At 40.3% G+C, this 16374-nt stretch overlaps 1 protein-coding gene across 2 annotated transcripts in view; it reads left to right on the top strand.

The window, feature by feature from the left end:
* The window catches only part of ZNF532 (zinc finger protein 532), a 700664-nt gene extending 692155 nt beyond the window's left edge, over positions 1-8509 (top strand). For both annotated transcript variants that reach the window (XM_044066159.1, XM_044066160.1), the window contains exon 10: positions 7772-8509. In XM_044066159.1, the coding sequence (XP_043922094.1) occupies positions 7772-8266 (495 nt within the window). In that variant the 3' untranslated portion in view covers positions 8267-8509. The remainder of the gene's footprint in view (positions 1-7771) is intronic.
* The last annotated feature ends 7865 nt before the right edge of the window (positions 8510-16374 follow it).

Raw genomic sequence — 16374 nt, 5'->3', positions numbered from 1 at the left:
GACTTCTGTCTGATCTCGTCTGTCAACCTGTCCATCACCATTGCAAATAAGAAAGGGCTCAGAGCTGATCCTTGATGTAATCCCACCTCCATCTTAAACGCATCCATCACTCCCACCGCAGACCTCACCGCTGTCACACTACCCTCGTACATATCCTGTACCACTCTTACATACTTCTCTGACACTCCCGACTTCCTCATACAATACCACAACTCCTCTCTAGGCACCCTGTCATATGCTTTCTCTAAATCCACAAAGACACAATGCAACTCCTTCTGACCTTCTCTGTACTTCTCCATCAACACTCTCAGAGCAAACATTGCATCTGTAGTGCTCTTTCCTGGCATGAAACCATACTGCTGATCACTAATCATCACCTCCCTTCCACTACTGTTTCCCATAAATTCATGCTGTGACTGATCAGTTTAATCCCTCTGTAGTTACTACAGCTCTGCACATCACCCTTATTCTTAAAAATCGGTACCAAAACACTTTTTCTCCATTCCTCAGGCATCCTCTCACTTTCCAAAATTTCATTAAACAATCTAGTTAAAAACTCCACTGCCATTTCACCTAAACACCTCCATGCTTCCACAGGTATGTCATCTGGACCAACAGCCTTTCCGTTCTTCATCCTCTTCATAGCTATCCCTACCTCCTCCTTGCTAATCCACTGCACTTCATGATTCACTATCCGCACATCATTCAACCTTCTGCCCCTCTCATTCTCTTCATTCATCAACCCCTCAAAGTACTCTTTCCATCTGCTCAACACACTCTCCTCGCTTGTGAGTATGTTTCCCTCATTATCCTTTATCACCTTTACCTGCTGCATAGCTTTATTAGCTCAGTCCCTCTGTCTAGCCTATCGGTACAGGTAATTTTCTCCCTCCTTAGTGTCCAACCTTTTATACAACTCTTCATACGCCTTATCCTTAGCCTTCGCCACCTCTCTCTTTGCCATGCACCTCATCTCCTTATACTCTTGTCTACTTTCTTCATCTCTTTGACAATCTCACTTCTTCTTCGCCAACCTCTTTCTCTGTATACTCTCCTGTACTTCTTCATTCCGCCACCAGGTCTCCTTGTCCTCCTTCCTCTTTCCAGATGTCACACCAAGCACCCTTCTAGCCATCTCTCTTTCTAGCTCTGCTGTAGTTACCCAGCTATTCGGTAACTCTTCACTGCCACCCAGTGCCTGTCTTAACTCTACCCTGAACATCACCTCACAATTACCCTTTTTCAACTTCCACCATTTGATCCTTGGTGCTGCCCTTACACTCATCCTCCTCTTCTTGTTCACCAATGTCATCCTACAAACCACCACCCTATGCTGCCTAACTACACTTTCCCCTGTCACCACTTTACAGTCTCCAATCTCCTTCAGACTGGCCCTTCTACATAAGATATAATCCACCTGTGTGCATCTTCCTCCACTCTTGTATGTCACCCTATGCTCCTCCCTCTTGTTAAAATACGTATTCATCACAGCCATGTCCATCCTTTTTGCAAAATCCACTACCATCTGACCTTCTGCATTCCTTTGCTTAACACGATACCTACCCATCACTTCCTCATCCCCTCTGTTCCCTTCACCAACATGCCCATTGAAATTTGCTCCAATCACCAGTCTCTCACCCTTGGGTACAGTCATCACCACTTCATCCAACTTACGCCAACATTTTTCTTTCTCATCCATCACACACCCAACTTGTGGAGCATATGCACTAACAACATTCATCATTACACCATCAATTTCCAGCTTCATAAACATCACTCTATCCAACACTCTTTTCACCTCCAAAACATTCTTAGCATACTGTTCCTCCAGGATAATGCCTATGCCATTTCTCCTCCCATCCACACCATGATAAAACAATTTGAAACCACCTCCGATACACCTAGCCTTGCTCCCCTTCCATCTGGTCTCTTGCACACACAATATACAAACCATCCTTTGGTTCATTGTATCAGTTAGCTCCCTCCCTATACCAGTCATACTGCCAACATTCAAAGTTCTGACCCTCACTATCACAGTCCTAGCCTTTACCTGCCTTCGGGCATGCCTTCTGCCTCTTCTCCTCCTTCGGCCAACAGTAGCCCAATTTCCACCAGCACCCTGTTGGCCAACAGTACAGGTGGCGGTCGTTGTTAACCCGGGCCTTGACTGATCCGGTATGAATTTCTGTACAGTTTTCTGCATATGCGATGTGGCAAAATTTTACGCCGGATGCCCTTCCTGACGCAACCCTCCCCATTTATCCGGGCTTGGGACCGGCACAAAGAAATGCACTGGCTTGTGCATCCCCAGTGGCTGGGTTAGCTAGGGTAATCTACCCATATAACTAAGGCTACTGCAGCAGTAAAACAGTTGGCCCACAGCATAAACCAAATCAACTGCAAGCAGGGATCAGAGAAGGTTCTAAGGTCAACAGAATCCAGGCTGAAGACCTCAAAGTTAACTGGAGAGAAAGTACAACAGTTCAAGGAGTTGCTCAGTGCTCTAGCACCCCAAGAAAAGGAGGAAATAGGTGGAGTTGAAGAATGGCAGCACTTCAAAACAGCATGTGTGAGGACTACAGAATAGATATGTGGCCAAGCCAGGTAATTAAATAAGGTACATAAGGAAAGATGGCAGTGGAATGCAGAAGTCTAAGAAGTCATTAAAAGAAAAGGAATACAAGAAAAAATGGGAGATAGAAAAGATGGACCAGGTTAGGAAGGAATACTGGTTGGCTAGCAAAGAAGCTAAGAAAGGAGTTGCAGTAGCAAGGAACAGGGCATCAGAGGCACTCTACCAGCTTCTGGAAAGTGACTCAGTAGGTGCACAGAAAACTATATCAGGAAGCAAAGCAAAGACAGAATGATAAAGAAGGTAGTCAGATGCCTTTCATTAGGGATGCCAGCAACAACATGCTCACTAGTTCACAAGACATCAAAGGCTGATAGAAGTACTTCCAGCAGCTTCTGAATGAAGAACACCCCCACAGAAGCTGTACTGCTCCAGACACAGCTTACAATGAGAGAAGAAGAGGAACCCACCATACAAGAAGTAAGAACAGCACTAAGGAAAGTGAAGTCAGGGAAAGCAGCAGGCTCAGATGAGGTCACAGCAGATATGATAAAGATGCTGTGTGAGATAGTGGAGAAATGTCTCCTGAGTATATTCATAGCAGTGTGGGGAAAATAAGCATACTTATGCCAGTGAACAAGAACAAAGGGGGGCATCCACAACTGTAGGCGGTACAGAGGTATTGAATCTCCTGTCACAATTTTCAAAAGTTCTGGAGAGGGTGATTGATAGATGGGTATGCAGAGCAGTAGGAAGTAAGATGGGAGTTGAGCAGTTTTGATTCATATCAGGATGCAGCCCAACTGACCTGATGTTTGCGGTGAGACAGATAGTTGAGAAGAAGCTAGAGATGTGGAAAGAGTCCAACTAGGCATTCCTAGACTTGGAGAAAGCATATAACAAGGTGCCAAGAAAGCTGATTTAGGCAGTACTGCTGTGGTTCGAAGTCCCAGAAACATTGGTAGAATTGGTGCAGGATGTGTACAAAGACCCACTGACTCAAGGTCTCACAGTGATTCCTGGTGAGAGTGGGTATGCACCAAGGTTCAGCTCTGAGCCCACAGCTGTTCATAGTGACGATGGACTACATTAGCAAACCGGTTGGAGGGGACATATCAACAAAGTTACTGAATGCAGACAATGTAGCATTACAGGCAGACTCTCAGCAAGAACTTCAGCAAAGGATAGGGGAATGGAATGAAAAACTGAAGACACTGATAATGGCAGCAAATTGGGGAAATCAAAAGGAATTGCGATAGAAGGAAAGATAGTGGAACAGATTAACAGCTTTAACTGTCTGGGTGGGGTGGTTGAGGAGAAGGGAGGTCTGAATGAAGAGGTCAAAGCTAGACTTGGAGAGGCTGCAGCCAACTGGTAGAGCATTGAGTGTAGTGTATGGCAAAAGAATGCCAAAGAATCTGAAAATTGAGGTGTACAAAACAGTGGTTCGACCAGTACTACTGTATGGTACAGAAACCTAGGCATTAAAGGCAGATCAGACGAGGAAGCTAGAGGTGATGGAAATTATGTGCCTGACATGGGTAGTAGGGTGCACAATGTGGTACAGAAGAAGAACCGAAGTGGAATCCTTCAAGGCCCCAGGGCCAGTGGAAACTACGGCCCAAACTGCAGAATCCTATATAAACGCATTCTACGGACATCTGCAGGAATGCATGGATCATGCTATCCCAAACAAAACCAAGACCCAATCATCCAAAGGCAAGTGTCCAGTCTGGTGGACCTCTGCCATAAATAAACTGTACAACAGAAGGAGGAAGCTACTACATGATAGAGCAAAATCCCTAATAGGGAAGGCATCTCTGATCAGTACTAACAAAAAATTACGATCCCTCATAAAATCCTCCAAGGCCAGCTTCGAGAGAAAAATTGCACAGGACACCAAAGACAATCATAAGGCTTTTTTCAGTTATGTTAGAAACCTGGGATGCAACTCCCAGACTTGTTCTGAGTTGATTCTAAACAACAAAAAATACACTGAACCCACAGACATCGCCAATATCCTGGCAGACAGGTACAGTGCAAACTTCTCCCCCCCCTCCCCCCCAAAAGAGCAAGTATCTATTCCGGCAGAGGTCTGCCTCCCAAACATCTCTGATGCTCAGGTGAAGGCTGCCCTTTCCAAAGCAAAAAACGCAGCTTCCATGGGACCAGATGGCGTCCCAGGTTGCATCCTACATGAACTGCAAGAGGAACTAATCCCTCAAATAAAACAGCTATACAATCTCAGCCTCACTACAGGATATGTGCCCACAGAATGGCATACAGCAACAGTGGTCCCAGTCCACAAAGGTGGAGCCTCTACGGACCCTGGAAACTATCGCCCCATAAACCTGACTAGTTTAGTCTGCAAGGCTATGTAGAGGATCATCATGGAGCTCATAAACAAACACATTGGGGACCTACAGACACTAGATCCTACCCAGTTCAGCTTTGTCAAGGGCAGATCCTGCCTTTTGAACCTGGTTGACTTCTTCGAAACAGTCACCAAAGCCATAGATGAAGGGAAGGTATTCCACACAGCCTATCTGGACCTTGCAAAGGCATTTGACACAATACCCCACTCGGGCATCATAGATAAGCTGTCCAGCTTAAATATAAACCCCTATGTCACAAGATGGGTCGCAAACTGGCTCAAAGACAGAACCCACATAGTGAGAGTTGCTGGAGCCATATCAGACTCGAAACCGGTCACAAGTGGCATCCCACAGGGTTCTGTCCTGGGACCACTCTTGTTCGGTATGTACTTTTCCGAGGTACAGGCAAACGTGGGAGGACTATGGCTCACCAAGTTCAGCGACTGCAAACTGGGCGCCATAATCAACTCTCCAGCTGACACAAACATCCTTCAAAAAGGTCTCACAGAGACAGATAACTGGTGCCAGCGCCATGGTTTAAAGCTAAATGCCAAAAAATGTGTAGTCATACCCTTTGGCAAAAACAATGTGCCCACAAATTACCACATAGGCAGAAACCCATTAAGTACAGAGAAAGTTATTAGGGACCTGGGGACCCAAGTTGAAAGCAATCTCTCCTTTGAAAACCACATTGCCAAAGTGGTTAGAAAGACCTTCTACATAGCCCACCTCATCACGAAGGGTTTCACATCTAGATCAAGAGAGGTAATCGTGCCCCTTTATTCATCCCTCATCAGGCCCATCATAGAATACAATGCCCCTTTTGGGATGTACCTTACCCAACACCTGCAGCAATTAGAAAGACCCCAAAAGTATCTCACCAAGAGGATCAAGGGTCTCAAACAGATGCCATATGCTGCTCGGTTAAAAAAAACTCCAGCTCTACTCAGTTGCATACCGCCTACTTGGCGATCTATGCCGGACATACAAAGCTATGTCAAATCCAGAATTAATGGACATGCTCCACCTCAGTAAATCTAAATCCCTTAGAGCCACATGCTCGAGGGACTTGAACCTCAGCACAGAAATAAATAGAACTTGCTGGAGGGACAGGTTCATAAGCCAGAGGCTCCCTTCGCTCTGGAATAGAATTCCAGTTCATGTGAGGCAGAGCACCTCACTGAATCTCTTCAAGAAGAATCTCGATAGGTGGATGGGGGAATCGTAGGTTTGTCCCAGGGATTACTCCCGTGTCACTATTAGTCAGAGTCACAGTAAACTAAACCTTAAAAAGGGCACAGTATACTCAAATCAAGGGGTGGCGTAAGCCATACAGAATCGGGCTAGGCTTATAATTGTCCCAGGGCAGATAGCCTAGTATGAACCTATGAACCTATAAGAGCAGAACCCAAAGTTGCTCCAATTACTGAAAAAATCAAAGAGAACAGATTGCAGTGGTTCGGGCACATGTGCAGAAAAGCAGAAGACAGCCTAGTGAAGAAGATTTGGGACAGACAGGAAGAAGGTAGGAGGAAATGAGGGTGTCCAACAAAGAGATGGATAGATTGTGTGAGAGAAGATCTGTGACAGTCAGTCAAGAGTGTTGAAGGAGGCAGGAGTGTGGCGTTGAATCAAGAGAGATGGCGACAGTTAACACGACCCCCTCCCCCATCCCATGTGGAAAATGGGAAAAAAAGGCGATGATGACTGCAGGAGTGATCAATATGAAGAACATTGCTGGTTATGTAAGTTTAATTTACCGTAATAGTAGATGTTCAAATGATAACTGCTGCAGTATATGCCCCTCCCTCAATCCCCCTTGTTTTTTGGCGTTTTTTTTATACCAGGATTTGAACATTTCTTTTTAGTTATTCTTAGCCTTGTCCTTTCAGGACTCAGCCTTCCTTTCTCTGCTGGCAGGAAAGCAATGAAGGGCTTCAAGGCCAAACCTGGCTTTTATTCAGCTCAGCTGGAGCTGCTTGACAGTTTGGGTGAGTGGAAGGGGCTCTGGGGCTTTGGAAGCTGGCTGGCTGGTTGTTATATCCCGTATAAGGCTACTGCAGCAGTGATCATTCATACTTCTTCTATTATGGTAAGTGTAGCTTACACAACTGTACTGTCCTGAACTTTTTCCGTAACCCCCTCCCCTACATAAGGTTTGTGAACTCCCCTTTGTGTTGTACTAAATGACATTTGTATGCATGCTCACATGCTGACACACTGCCTGTGTATATTATCATTAGTGCAACAGGGCTCACTGTTCCTCATTCCTGTAAGTGATACACCTACCTCATGGTAGGTTTCACTAATGCAATGAGCCAGGCTACCTTTTCTCCCCCAGGATGAGTGTAACAGTAATGGTGACTCACTGCTATCTTCCCTTGCCTATCCCTCTAGGATCTGTGCTGCCTCTCAAACATGGATTGAGTGGGCTAGGTCAAGCAGAGTTTTAGATGTGTTTTATGCTGAATAAGCATTCTGTTATGCTCTCGTTTGTATTTATTCTAAGATGGAGCAAAAAAGCCTTGATTGACATAAATATAAAGTTTTAAGTGCTGTTAAGGCATGCATGTTGGTAAAAAGGTTTCTCACAGTAATTAGAAAACAGCATACATATTACCAAAACTCAGAATGCATATATATATATATATATATATATATATATATATATATATATATATATATATATATATATATATATATATTGCAACAGTTTTCAGTTGCTTCCCTTTTTTCTGTACAGAAGTCACCAGAAGAGTCTAAAGGCAAGACTGTGGTGCTATATTTCTTTTGATAATAATGTATTGTTTTATTTAATTTTTAGGTTGCTAGTCCAAAGCGAACATTAGAAGAACCAGTTTCAGAGTTTCCACCTCCTAGAGGATCCATCACGCAGCCATTAAAAAAGCTAAAAATTAATGTTTTTAAAGTTCACAAATGTGCCGTTTGTGGCTTTACCACAGAAAATCTCCTTCAGTTTCATGAACACATACCTCAGCACAAAACTGACGGCTCTTCTCACCAGTGTAGAGAGTGTGGCCTGTGCTATACTTCTCATGTTTCTCTCTCGAGACATCTTTTTATAGTCCATAAACTGAAAGAGCCACAACCAGCCTCGAAACAGAATGGCACCCATGGTGACAGTCAACAAGAAAACAAAGCAGAGGAAAATGCTGAGGCAGCAGATCCCCTGTCACCTGACAAAACTTGTAAAGTTTGTGCTAGAACATTTGAAACTGAAGCTGCCTTAAATACTCACATGAGAACACATGGTATGGCCTTCATAAAGTCAAAAAGAATGAGTGCAGCTGAGAAATGACAATATTTGGATATTTCTGAAGGAAATACATTTTTGTTATGCAGCACTGTATTGGACCTTCAGTCACCTTTATTCAGAAAGGGGATTTTACACCTTATCTGAACTATATTAAGGCGGCAGAAATCAAGAAGACTTTACAGTGTTAATGGCTGCTGCAGAATGTGATACACTTATTTCCAGTCACAAACCTCAAAATATGTTTTCAGAAAGTATTAACAAAGTAAATGAATTTAGAAAGGATTTGTAAATAATATACATATTATATTATAAATATATATTATATATATATATATTTGGAATAAATATTTTTTTCTACTCTGTGTTTGTATTTGTTGTTAAATGGAAGAACTTTTTTGAAACCGGCTTCTTGAAAATGAGTTTTTAATATTAAGATAGCTTTCTTCTTTGTATCTCATGTAGATTACAAAGAATTTTTGCAACAGTTTGAGGATGGTTTACATTATTTCTGTAATATGATAAGAGCAAATGGCACATTTTTGATCTTGTATACTGTTATGCAGATTGTACCAGGTCTTGTTTGTGTCCTCATCAAGACATTTTCCTTACAGATGGTAGTGGACACTTCTGGTTAAAAAAAGTTTAGGAATGCTACTTCCATGAAGATTTGTAGTATACGGTACAGTATGGTATGTTCTCTAAAAATGAGATACAAATTGATAGAAAACTCTTGAATTGTCAACTTTAGCATGACAACCATATCAAGTAAGCTGATGCATTTTAAAAAAGTATCCATAATATTGTTAGTTGTACAGTACTTTAATAAAGTGCAGAATGGTAAACAGGTACTGTTCCTACCATAAAAACTGTCTGTGAGATTTTTTTCTTTTTATATCTTGTGTTCGTCACAAAACAGTTTTGTACTTTTTTACAATTTTTTTGTTAACACTAACTGCATGGCACATTGCTGTCATTTTATTCTTAAGATGTCTTGCTGCTGTCAGATGTTACTTCACTTAACAACGTTATGCACTTCTAGTCTGAATAAATGCAGCACATTACTGCCTTGTACATCCCTGTTTTCTTTCTTTGGGCTTGAGTAACTTTATGGAGGTACTGACCTAGAATACCTGATAAATATTGATATAGTAAAATGTCTGCTATCTGTAACTTGCAAGAGATGCAGTTAAAAAAAGGAAAGCTCCATTAACTGTAAGCAGTTTCAAACTTTTATTACATTATTATTGGCTGCCTAGGAGAAAATACAAATCATAAATACAACTAAAGCGTGAAATGAAATGTCAGATATCACACTAGACTAGAAGTGAGTAAATGTAAAGAAATCAAAAAAAATATATATATATATATATATATATATATGTATATGTATTTTTTTTTTTTTTTTTAGAATTCCTTTAAGTTTTTCAGGAGCCATGACTGGTATAGCTTCCTTTTTAAGAAATTGTAACAAAACAAGGATACATAATGTTTTTAATAACAAGGAAAAACTTTGTTTTCTGATATAATGTACATAAACAATATTGATATGGTTTAAGTCTAGCCATGTTTTTAAGGTGCCGCACAGCCACAAGGAGCAGCCAGAGTATCACATGCTGCTCCCTAGCCACAGGTTGCAGACCTCTGCACATGTAGCCAATAACAAGTGATCTTAATTTGAGAAGAACTCTTGCAGAAATATAGCAGATACTCATTAATTACTGGCATCCATTGTCATTCAGCTTTTTTCCAGGCGTCATCACCTTCCCCCTCCCCATTATAAGAGTGAAATCTATCTCCTCCTGCTGATTCTTCTTGCTTATGGGAAACATGGCTTGTATAAAGGCAGTGTTAGCCCATAACATTCTCACTTTTTATGTCTTCAAAGCCATTAGTAGCTCTACTGAGTTTTTTGTCCACAAGTTGTGCTGATGTTCTGCACTTCCCTGTTAAAAAGCAATTGGTATTTTAATATTGGGAGGAAGTGGTTGCATTATTATGTGTTCAGTTATACAAATGATAATGACATCATAAGTTTAATTTCTGTGTGATACTGATAATTGTGAATACTTTGCTAGATTTAACAAGTTCACTAAAGTACAAATCCAAATTTAGATTATCAGTAGGCAGGCATCACAGTCTTAAATAAAAAAATGCAGTGCACTGATACCACAAAGCAGTTCATTAACTTGTAAATAGTGTGTTCAAACATTTGTACACTGAGCTTCCATGGGGAAAATAAACCCTTTACACACAGCAGTTAAATACATAAAAACATTAAACAACCATCCAATAAAATACAGTAGCAATTAATGTATAGGCTGAAAGGTAAATTATACTTGAAGTCCTGGCTCCTTACATACATAAAAATAACATTGCCAGTGGGATGCTGGAAGTGTTGCCTTTCTCAGTTAGTATTCCTTGACACCTGTCTGTACACCTTCTAAAACAAAGAAAAAAGTATATAATTATTATGGAACACATTCCATATGCAAATGTCTTACACTATGACCACTCATAGTAACTGATCTGTCAGTGTGGATGTATTTGCACTACACATAACTCATCCCCATACCTCTCAACTGTCCAGAGTTTTGCAGACTTTCCCATATTTTGCCTCATATTTTTCCTATCCCCCATAGCATTTTGTATTTTTGGCAAATCACTGAGGATTACAGTCAGTCAATAGTGCTGGGCATTAGAATTTCTTACTTGCCATTTATAAAATGCATGCTAATGCAAAACCTGTTGTCTTGTTAACTTTTTAAGTCAATTAGAGTAGTATTTAAAAACTGTCCCTGATTTTGAACCCTTGTCCAGAATTTTTGAGAGGTTTACTTATTTCTTAGAATGTCTCACTCCACCACCACAAGGCTTACATTTGGCACCAGTGTCCTAAGTGCTGACAGTGGCGGCTGGTGACTTCAAATCACAGGGGGGCTGCAGGAGACAGCTGAATTGGCAAACCATCATTATGAAAGTCCAATCAAGACAAAAATAAGTGTAGAAGAATAAAAATATTTCAATGCATTGGCTGCACAGCAGCTTTTATAATATCTAGATGAAACAAAAGTTGTGAGGGCATGAAAAATAAATTACTTTTAAATACATTACTGGAATGCCAGTCAAAATCAAGTATAAGAAAAACCAGAAGCACTCAACTCAAACCACTTCTCCTTGCACTGCAGTCCTAATTATAATATATTAAGCTTTATTAAAGTACACTTGTAAAAATGTTTCTTATCCAAAAAGACCTGCTGCCTGACAACTTGTTTCATGGGGAAAACATGATAAAAGTAAAAATGAAAAGCAAACAAGAAACAAGCTCAAGATACATTGCTTAAAGGATTACTGTACAGGTTATGGACCACACATGATTGGCATTCTGTTTAGTTTACAGGTAAAGTCTGTAGAGATGACTGGAAGTCTCCAACAAGTGTAATGAGCTTTTTAAAATAATGGAATCCTGTCCTTTAATACCCAAGGCTTATACATTATTTAGTCAAGTATTCTCTGCATGGCAACAACAGAAGGGCTTTCAATGTTGGCAATTCTTTAACAGTATGCTTATTAAAGCTTACTTGCATCTTATGATCTCAGACAAGCTTACCTTATGGTCATTAAAGCATTGCTACTTAAAACACAGAGCAACAGGCACTTTGAGTAATAAGCATAAATCAACAGTACAAAATATGACAGAAACCAGACCATTCTGCAAAATCAAGGACAGATGGACACATCCAGAGTCACAAGCATGTCACAATTTGAAATCTGATGGCCCTGCCACATTTGTCATACCTCTCAACCTCAAGAGCAAGAAATCTGGACAAAGCCATACACAGAAGTGGGACAAAGGCCCAACAATAAGGACAATTTTAAATATTGCTCTAATAAACTTAGAAAGATAATAGAATAGGTCTTGCATTAGTATGAATTTTCTGAAGGGTATAAAATCTGAAACTGAAATGTCTGTCATTTCTAACTTCAGTCTTTAGTGAAAACACAATTTTATGAAATTAGTACTGCTACCTTGAGCAGCTGACAAAATATAAAATAATCTACATGCATTTCAAGTAATCTATAACTTTGATTATTACAGTTATTTCTTAATTGTAAACCCTCCATGTTTTCTTCCAAAGTTGCTATTTGGAGGGATTATAAGGGGAAGAGCAACATTTTGAGCCAAAATTGGGGACAGTTGAGAGGTTGGCTATGCCTAATTCTATAAAGCAATTTATTTGCATGTACCTCTCAACCTGTTAATGCAGTAAATCTGAACAAGGCCAAATATATTGGGGCACATATAAACAGTACTAAAAATTGCTCTTGTATAAATTGAGACAGTTGATAGAACAGCTCTTACTTTAACATGCATTTTTCTGAAGGTTATGAAGTCTGAAACTTAGAGTGACTTCTGGCAAATCATTTAGGAATTAAAACTACAAATTTTATGAACAAACCAAAAATAAGAAGCAAAAATCTATTCATTCTTTGAAAATCTGGACAGTTGGGAGGTATAGTTCAGCTGGGCCTGTCTGAGTTTGCTGCCCTTCCCCTGACAAAATAATGGTTGAATGGAGCCTCTGCAGCCATTCCAATGAACCATTATACTTGGCTATTTCACTCCATTTACCATAAACACTAATGTGCATACTGCTTTACTTCTATGATGAGTTGGACTTCATTTGAAAGTTTTATTTTGTATTTTACAGCACAAACACTAAGTCATCTGTTAAACAAAGCAATGCAGTCTCACAATGAAAACTTAGCATTAAAACTTCTCTGCCCTTGAAACTCACATTCATTGAAACAGCATTGAAACCCACATTCAAAGAAAATACATTTTGCCAGTGGCAGATAAAGATTAATTTTGGGCTGTTTTGAATCATAGGCTCCTTGCATATGAAACATACATGTGCTCTTTGATACACCTTCCTCATTGTACTAAAATTATATTCCTTGTACAATACAGTACACTTGTTACAGGATGTTTTAAATTTGTTTTGAACATTGTTTCCAGTAAGCAATGAAACAAACCATATGCACCCATAATGGCAAAACTGCCCAGTTGAGAACATTTATCATAAAAGTCTACTCAGACTTCCACAGTCCACCATTATTAGTAAATATACACAATTCCACAGTCCACCATTATTAGTAAATATGCACAATTCCACAGTCCACCATTATCAGTAAATATGCACAATTCTACAGTCCACCTTTATCAGTAAATATGCACAATTCTACAGTCCATTATCAGTAAATATGCACAATCTCTGAAGTCAGTCATCTAAATAATTCCACATTAAAGAAATATGTAACTAATGAAGTGGTTGCTGCTAGCAATCACCTTTATATTTCATGGTTTCATCGAAAAATAAAGTGTCTGTTGCCCCTCAGGAATAAATTGTCTATATTACATTAAAAAAATGATAAGCTAGTAATAATATTGCAAGAGGAAATGGATGGCAAACTGATAACGAACTCATAGTATCTTCACCAAGGAGAACATTCTAGCATCTACCCCTTGTGGGAGTAGAACCCACAACCTTCTGCATCAAAAGCAAGTACACAGCCTGTTGTGCTATAGTATTAACTTGGCAAAGCACTAAACTTCTATTCCCTGCAGCTCTCAGTTCCTTGTAAAATCTACTCAATACTCAACTGCATCTCAACAGCTCAAGAAAACTGGAAAAAGCCAAAATGTATTAAAAAAGCCCAAAAACAGGGACACATTAAACATTGCTTGTATAATCTTGGAAAGTTGCTAGAATAAAATGTTGTGTTGCCACCATATATTTTACTACCAAGGTCCCTGAGCAAAAACAGTCAGAGTAACATACCACTACGCCACATCAGCTGCTTTGTAAAGAGAGGAAGACTGAAACTTAAATGGCTATCATTTAGTGAATTCAGTTCTCACCATAGCTGTCAACCTCTTAGTACAAAACACCTGGACAAACCCAGTAATGAGGGAATACAGCCCTCAAACATATTCAGTGAATTCAGTTCTTGCCATAGCTGTCAACCTAAGCCAATAATGGGGAATACAGTCCCAAAAATAGGGACAAATTTAAAATATTCATCTTATAAACTTGAAAATTGCTAAAAAAAAAAAAAAGGTTGTGCTACTATGTATTCTGAAGAACATGAAGTTGGAAATTCAAATGGTCAATTTTACTGCGGACAGAACAAAACAATTTTCAGCAGAGACGAGGGATTAAAACTGCAGACACATCTTTGTAAAATGGCAGGGCACCAGAGCAAATCCACACAAACACAGGCAGGAGATGCACACTCCACACAGAAGCCACCCCAACCAAGAATCAAACCAGAAAACCTATAGCTGTGAGGCAACAATACTACCACCGCACCATCAATTATGCAAGGAATTAAACATTCAGAAACCTGAAGTCTGAAATTCAAATGCCTGTCAATTTTACTGGACAGAACAAAAACAATTTTCAGCAGAGATTAATACTGCAGACACGTCTTTGTAAAATGGCAGGGCACCAGAGCAAATCCACACAAATACAGGGAGGAGATGCAGACAGAAGCCACCCCAACCAAGAATCAAACCAGAAAACCTATAGCTGTGAGGCAACAATACTATCACTGCACCATCAATTATGCAAGGAATTAAACATTCAGAAACCTGAAGTCTGAAATTCAAATGCCTGTCAATTTTACTGCGGACAGAACAAAACAATTTTCAGCAGAGACGAGGGATTAAAACTGCAGACACATCTTTGTAAAATGGCAGGGCACCAGAGCAAATCCACACAAACACAGGCAGGAGATGCAGACTCCAAACAGAAGCCACCCCAACCAAGAATCAAACCAGAAAACCTATAGCTGTGAGGCAACAATACTACCACCGCACCATCAATTATGCAAGGAATTAAACATTCATAAACCTGAAGTCTGAAATTCAAATGCCTGTCAATTTTACTGCGGACAGAACAAAACCAATTTTCAGCAGGGATTAAAACTGCAGACACGTCTTTGTAAAATGGCAGGGCACCAGAGCAAATCCACACAAACACATGGAGGAGATGCAGACTCCACACAGAAGCCACCCCAACCAAGAATCAAACCAGAAAACCTATAGCTGTGAGGCAACAATACTACCACTGCACCATCAAATATGCAAGGAATTAAACCTTCAGAAACCCTTAAGTCTGAAATTCAAATGCCTGTCAATTTTATTTAACATTTTTTAATCAGGACAGTCTGACTTGGAACAAATAAACAATTTTCAGCAGAGGCCCAGGAAGAAATAATGCAGACATGTCTTTGTAACATGGGAGGACACAAAAGCAAACCCACACAAACACAGGGAGAAGATACAGACCCCACAAAGAAGGAACCCCAGCCAAGAATCAAACCCAAGAACCTGCAGCTGTGAGGCAACAATGCTACCATTTACAAACCACAGATATTATGAGGAACAGATCAGATCGAATATGAGGCAAAAATCTGAAATTTAACTCAAGTCTTTAACACCTGCATACAGGGTACAGGGTTCAAGCCTGAGGCATTCCCTACCACACCACCATAAGCACCTGGGGCATTTTCACACACACACACACACACACACACACACACTCTCTCTCCAGTAAAGCAAAGCACCATACACAAACTCCAGTAAAGCATAAGCACCATACAAATAAACATTGTACATTAAAAGGCACCTTACCTGAATACATCCAGCTAGCTAAAGTACATCCTTCAATACTGAAAAGACCAGATCCTAATGCTCCTGCCCGACGAGATCCCTAATGCTCTGTCCCGAGTCCCTGCTGCTGCTCTTGCAGTCCGACGCGACCCCATATCCTGGTGAGTCTGTGCACTGTATGTAATTTTTTTTTATTTTTCATTTTTCTTTCTCTTTTTTATTTTTGAGGGGGCTGCAGTCCGGCAGCCCTATGCCATGAGCCGCCCCTGAGTGCTGACCAACTATTCAATGATACCCCCCACACACACACACCTAAGTGTAAAATATAGGCTGTAATGGCAATGCATTATTCCTCATTTTCTTACCTAAAGGTGTATGCCAGTGCATCAAGATCACCTCCTTTGAACTATGAATGTCAACCAAATATTTCATGGCATATTCAAATCTGCTTAAACTGTTACCAACACTGCCATCA

The sequence above is a fragment of the Protopterus annectens genome, chromosome 1.part0, assembly GCF_019279795.1.
Source record: "Protopterus annectens isolate FY-2018-M chromosome 1.part0, PAN1.0, whole genome shotgun sequence".
NCBI lineage: Eukaryota > Metazoa > Chordata > Ceratodontiformes > Protopteridae > Protopterus > Protopterus annectens.
The sequence above is the reverse complement of the archived record's forward strand: the minus strand, read 5'-3'. Positions and strand labels throughout refer to the sequence as shown.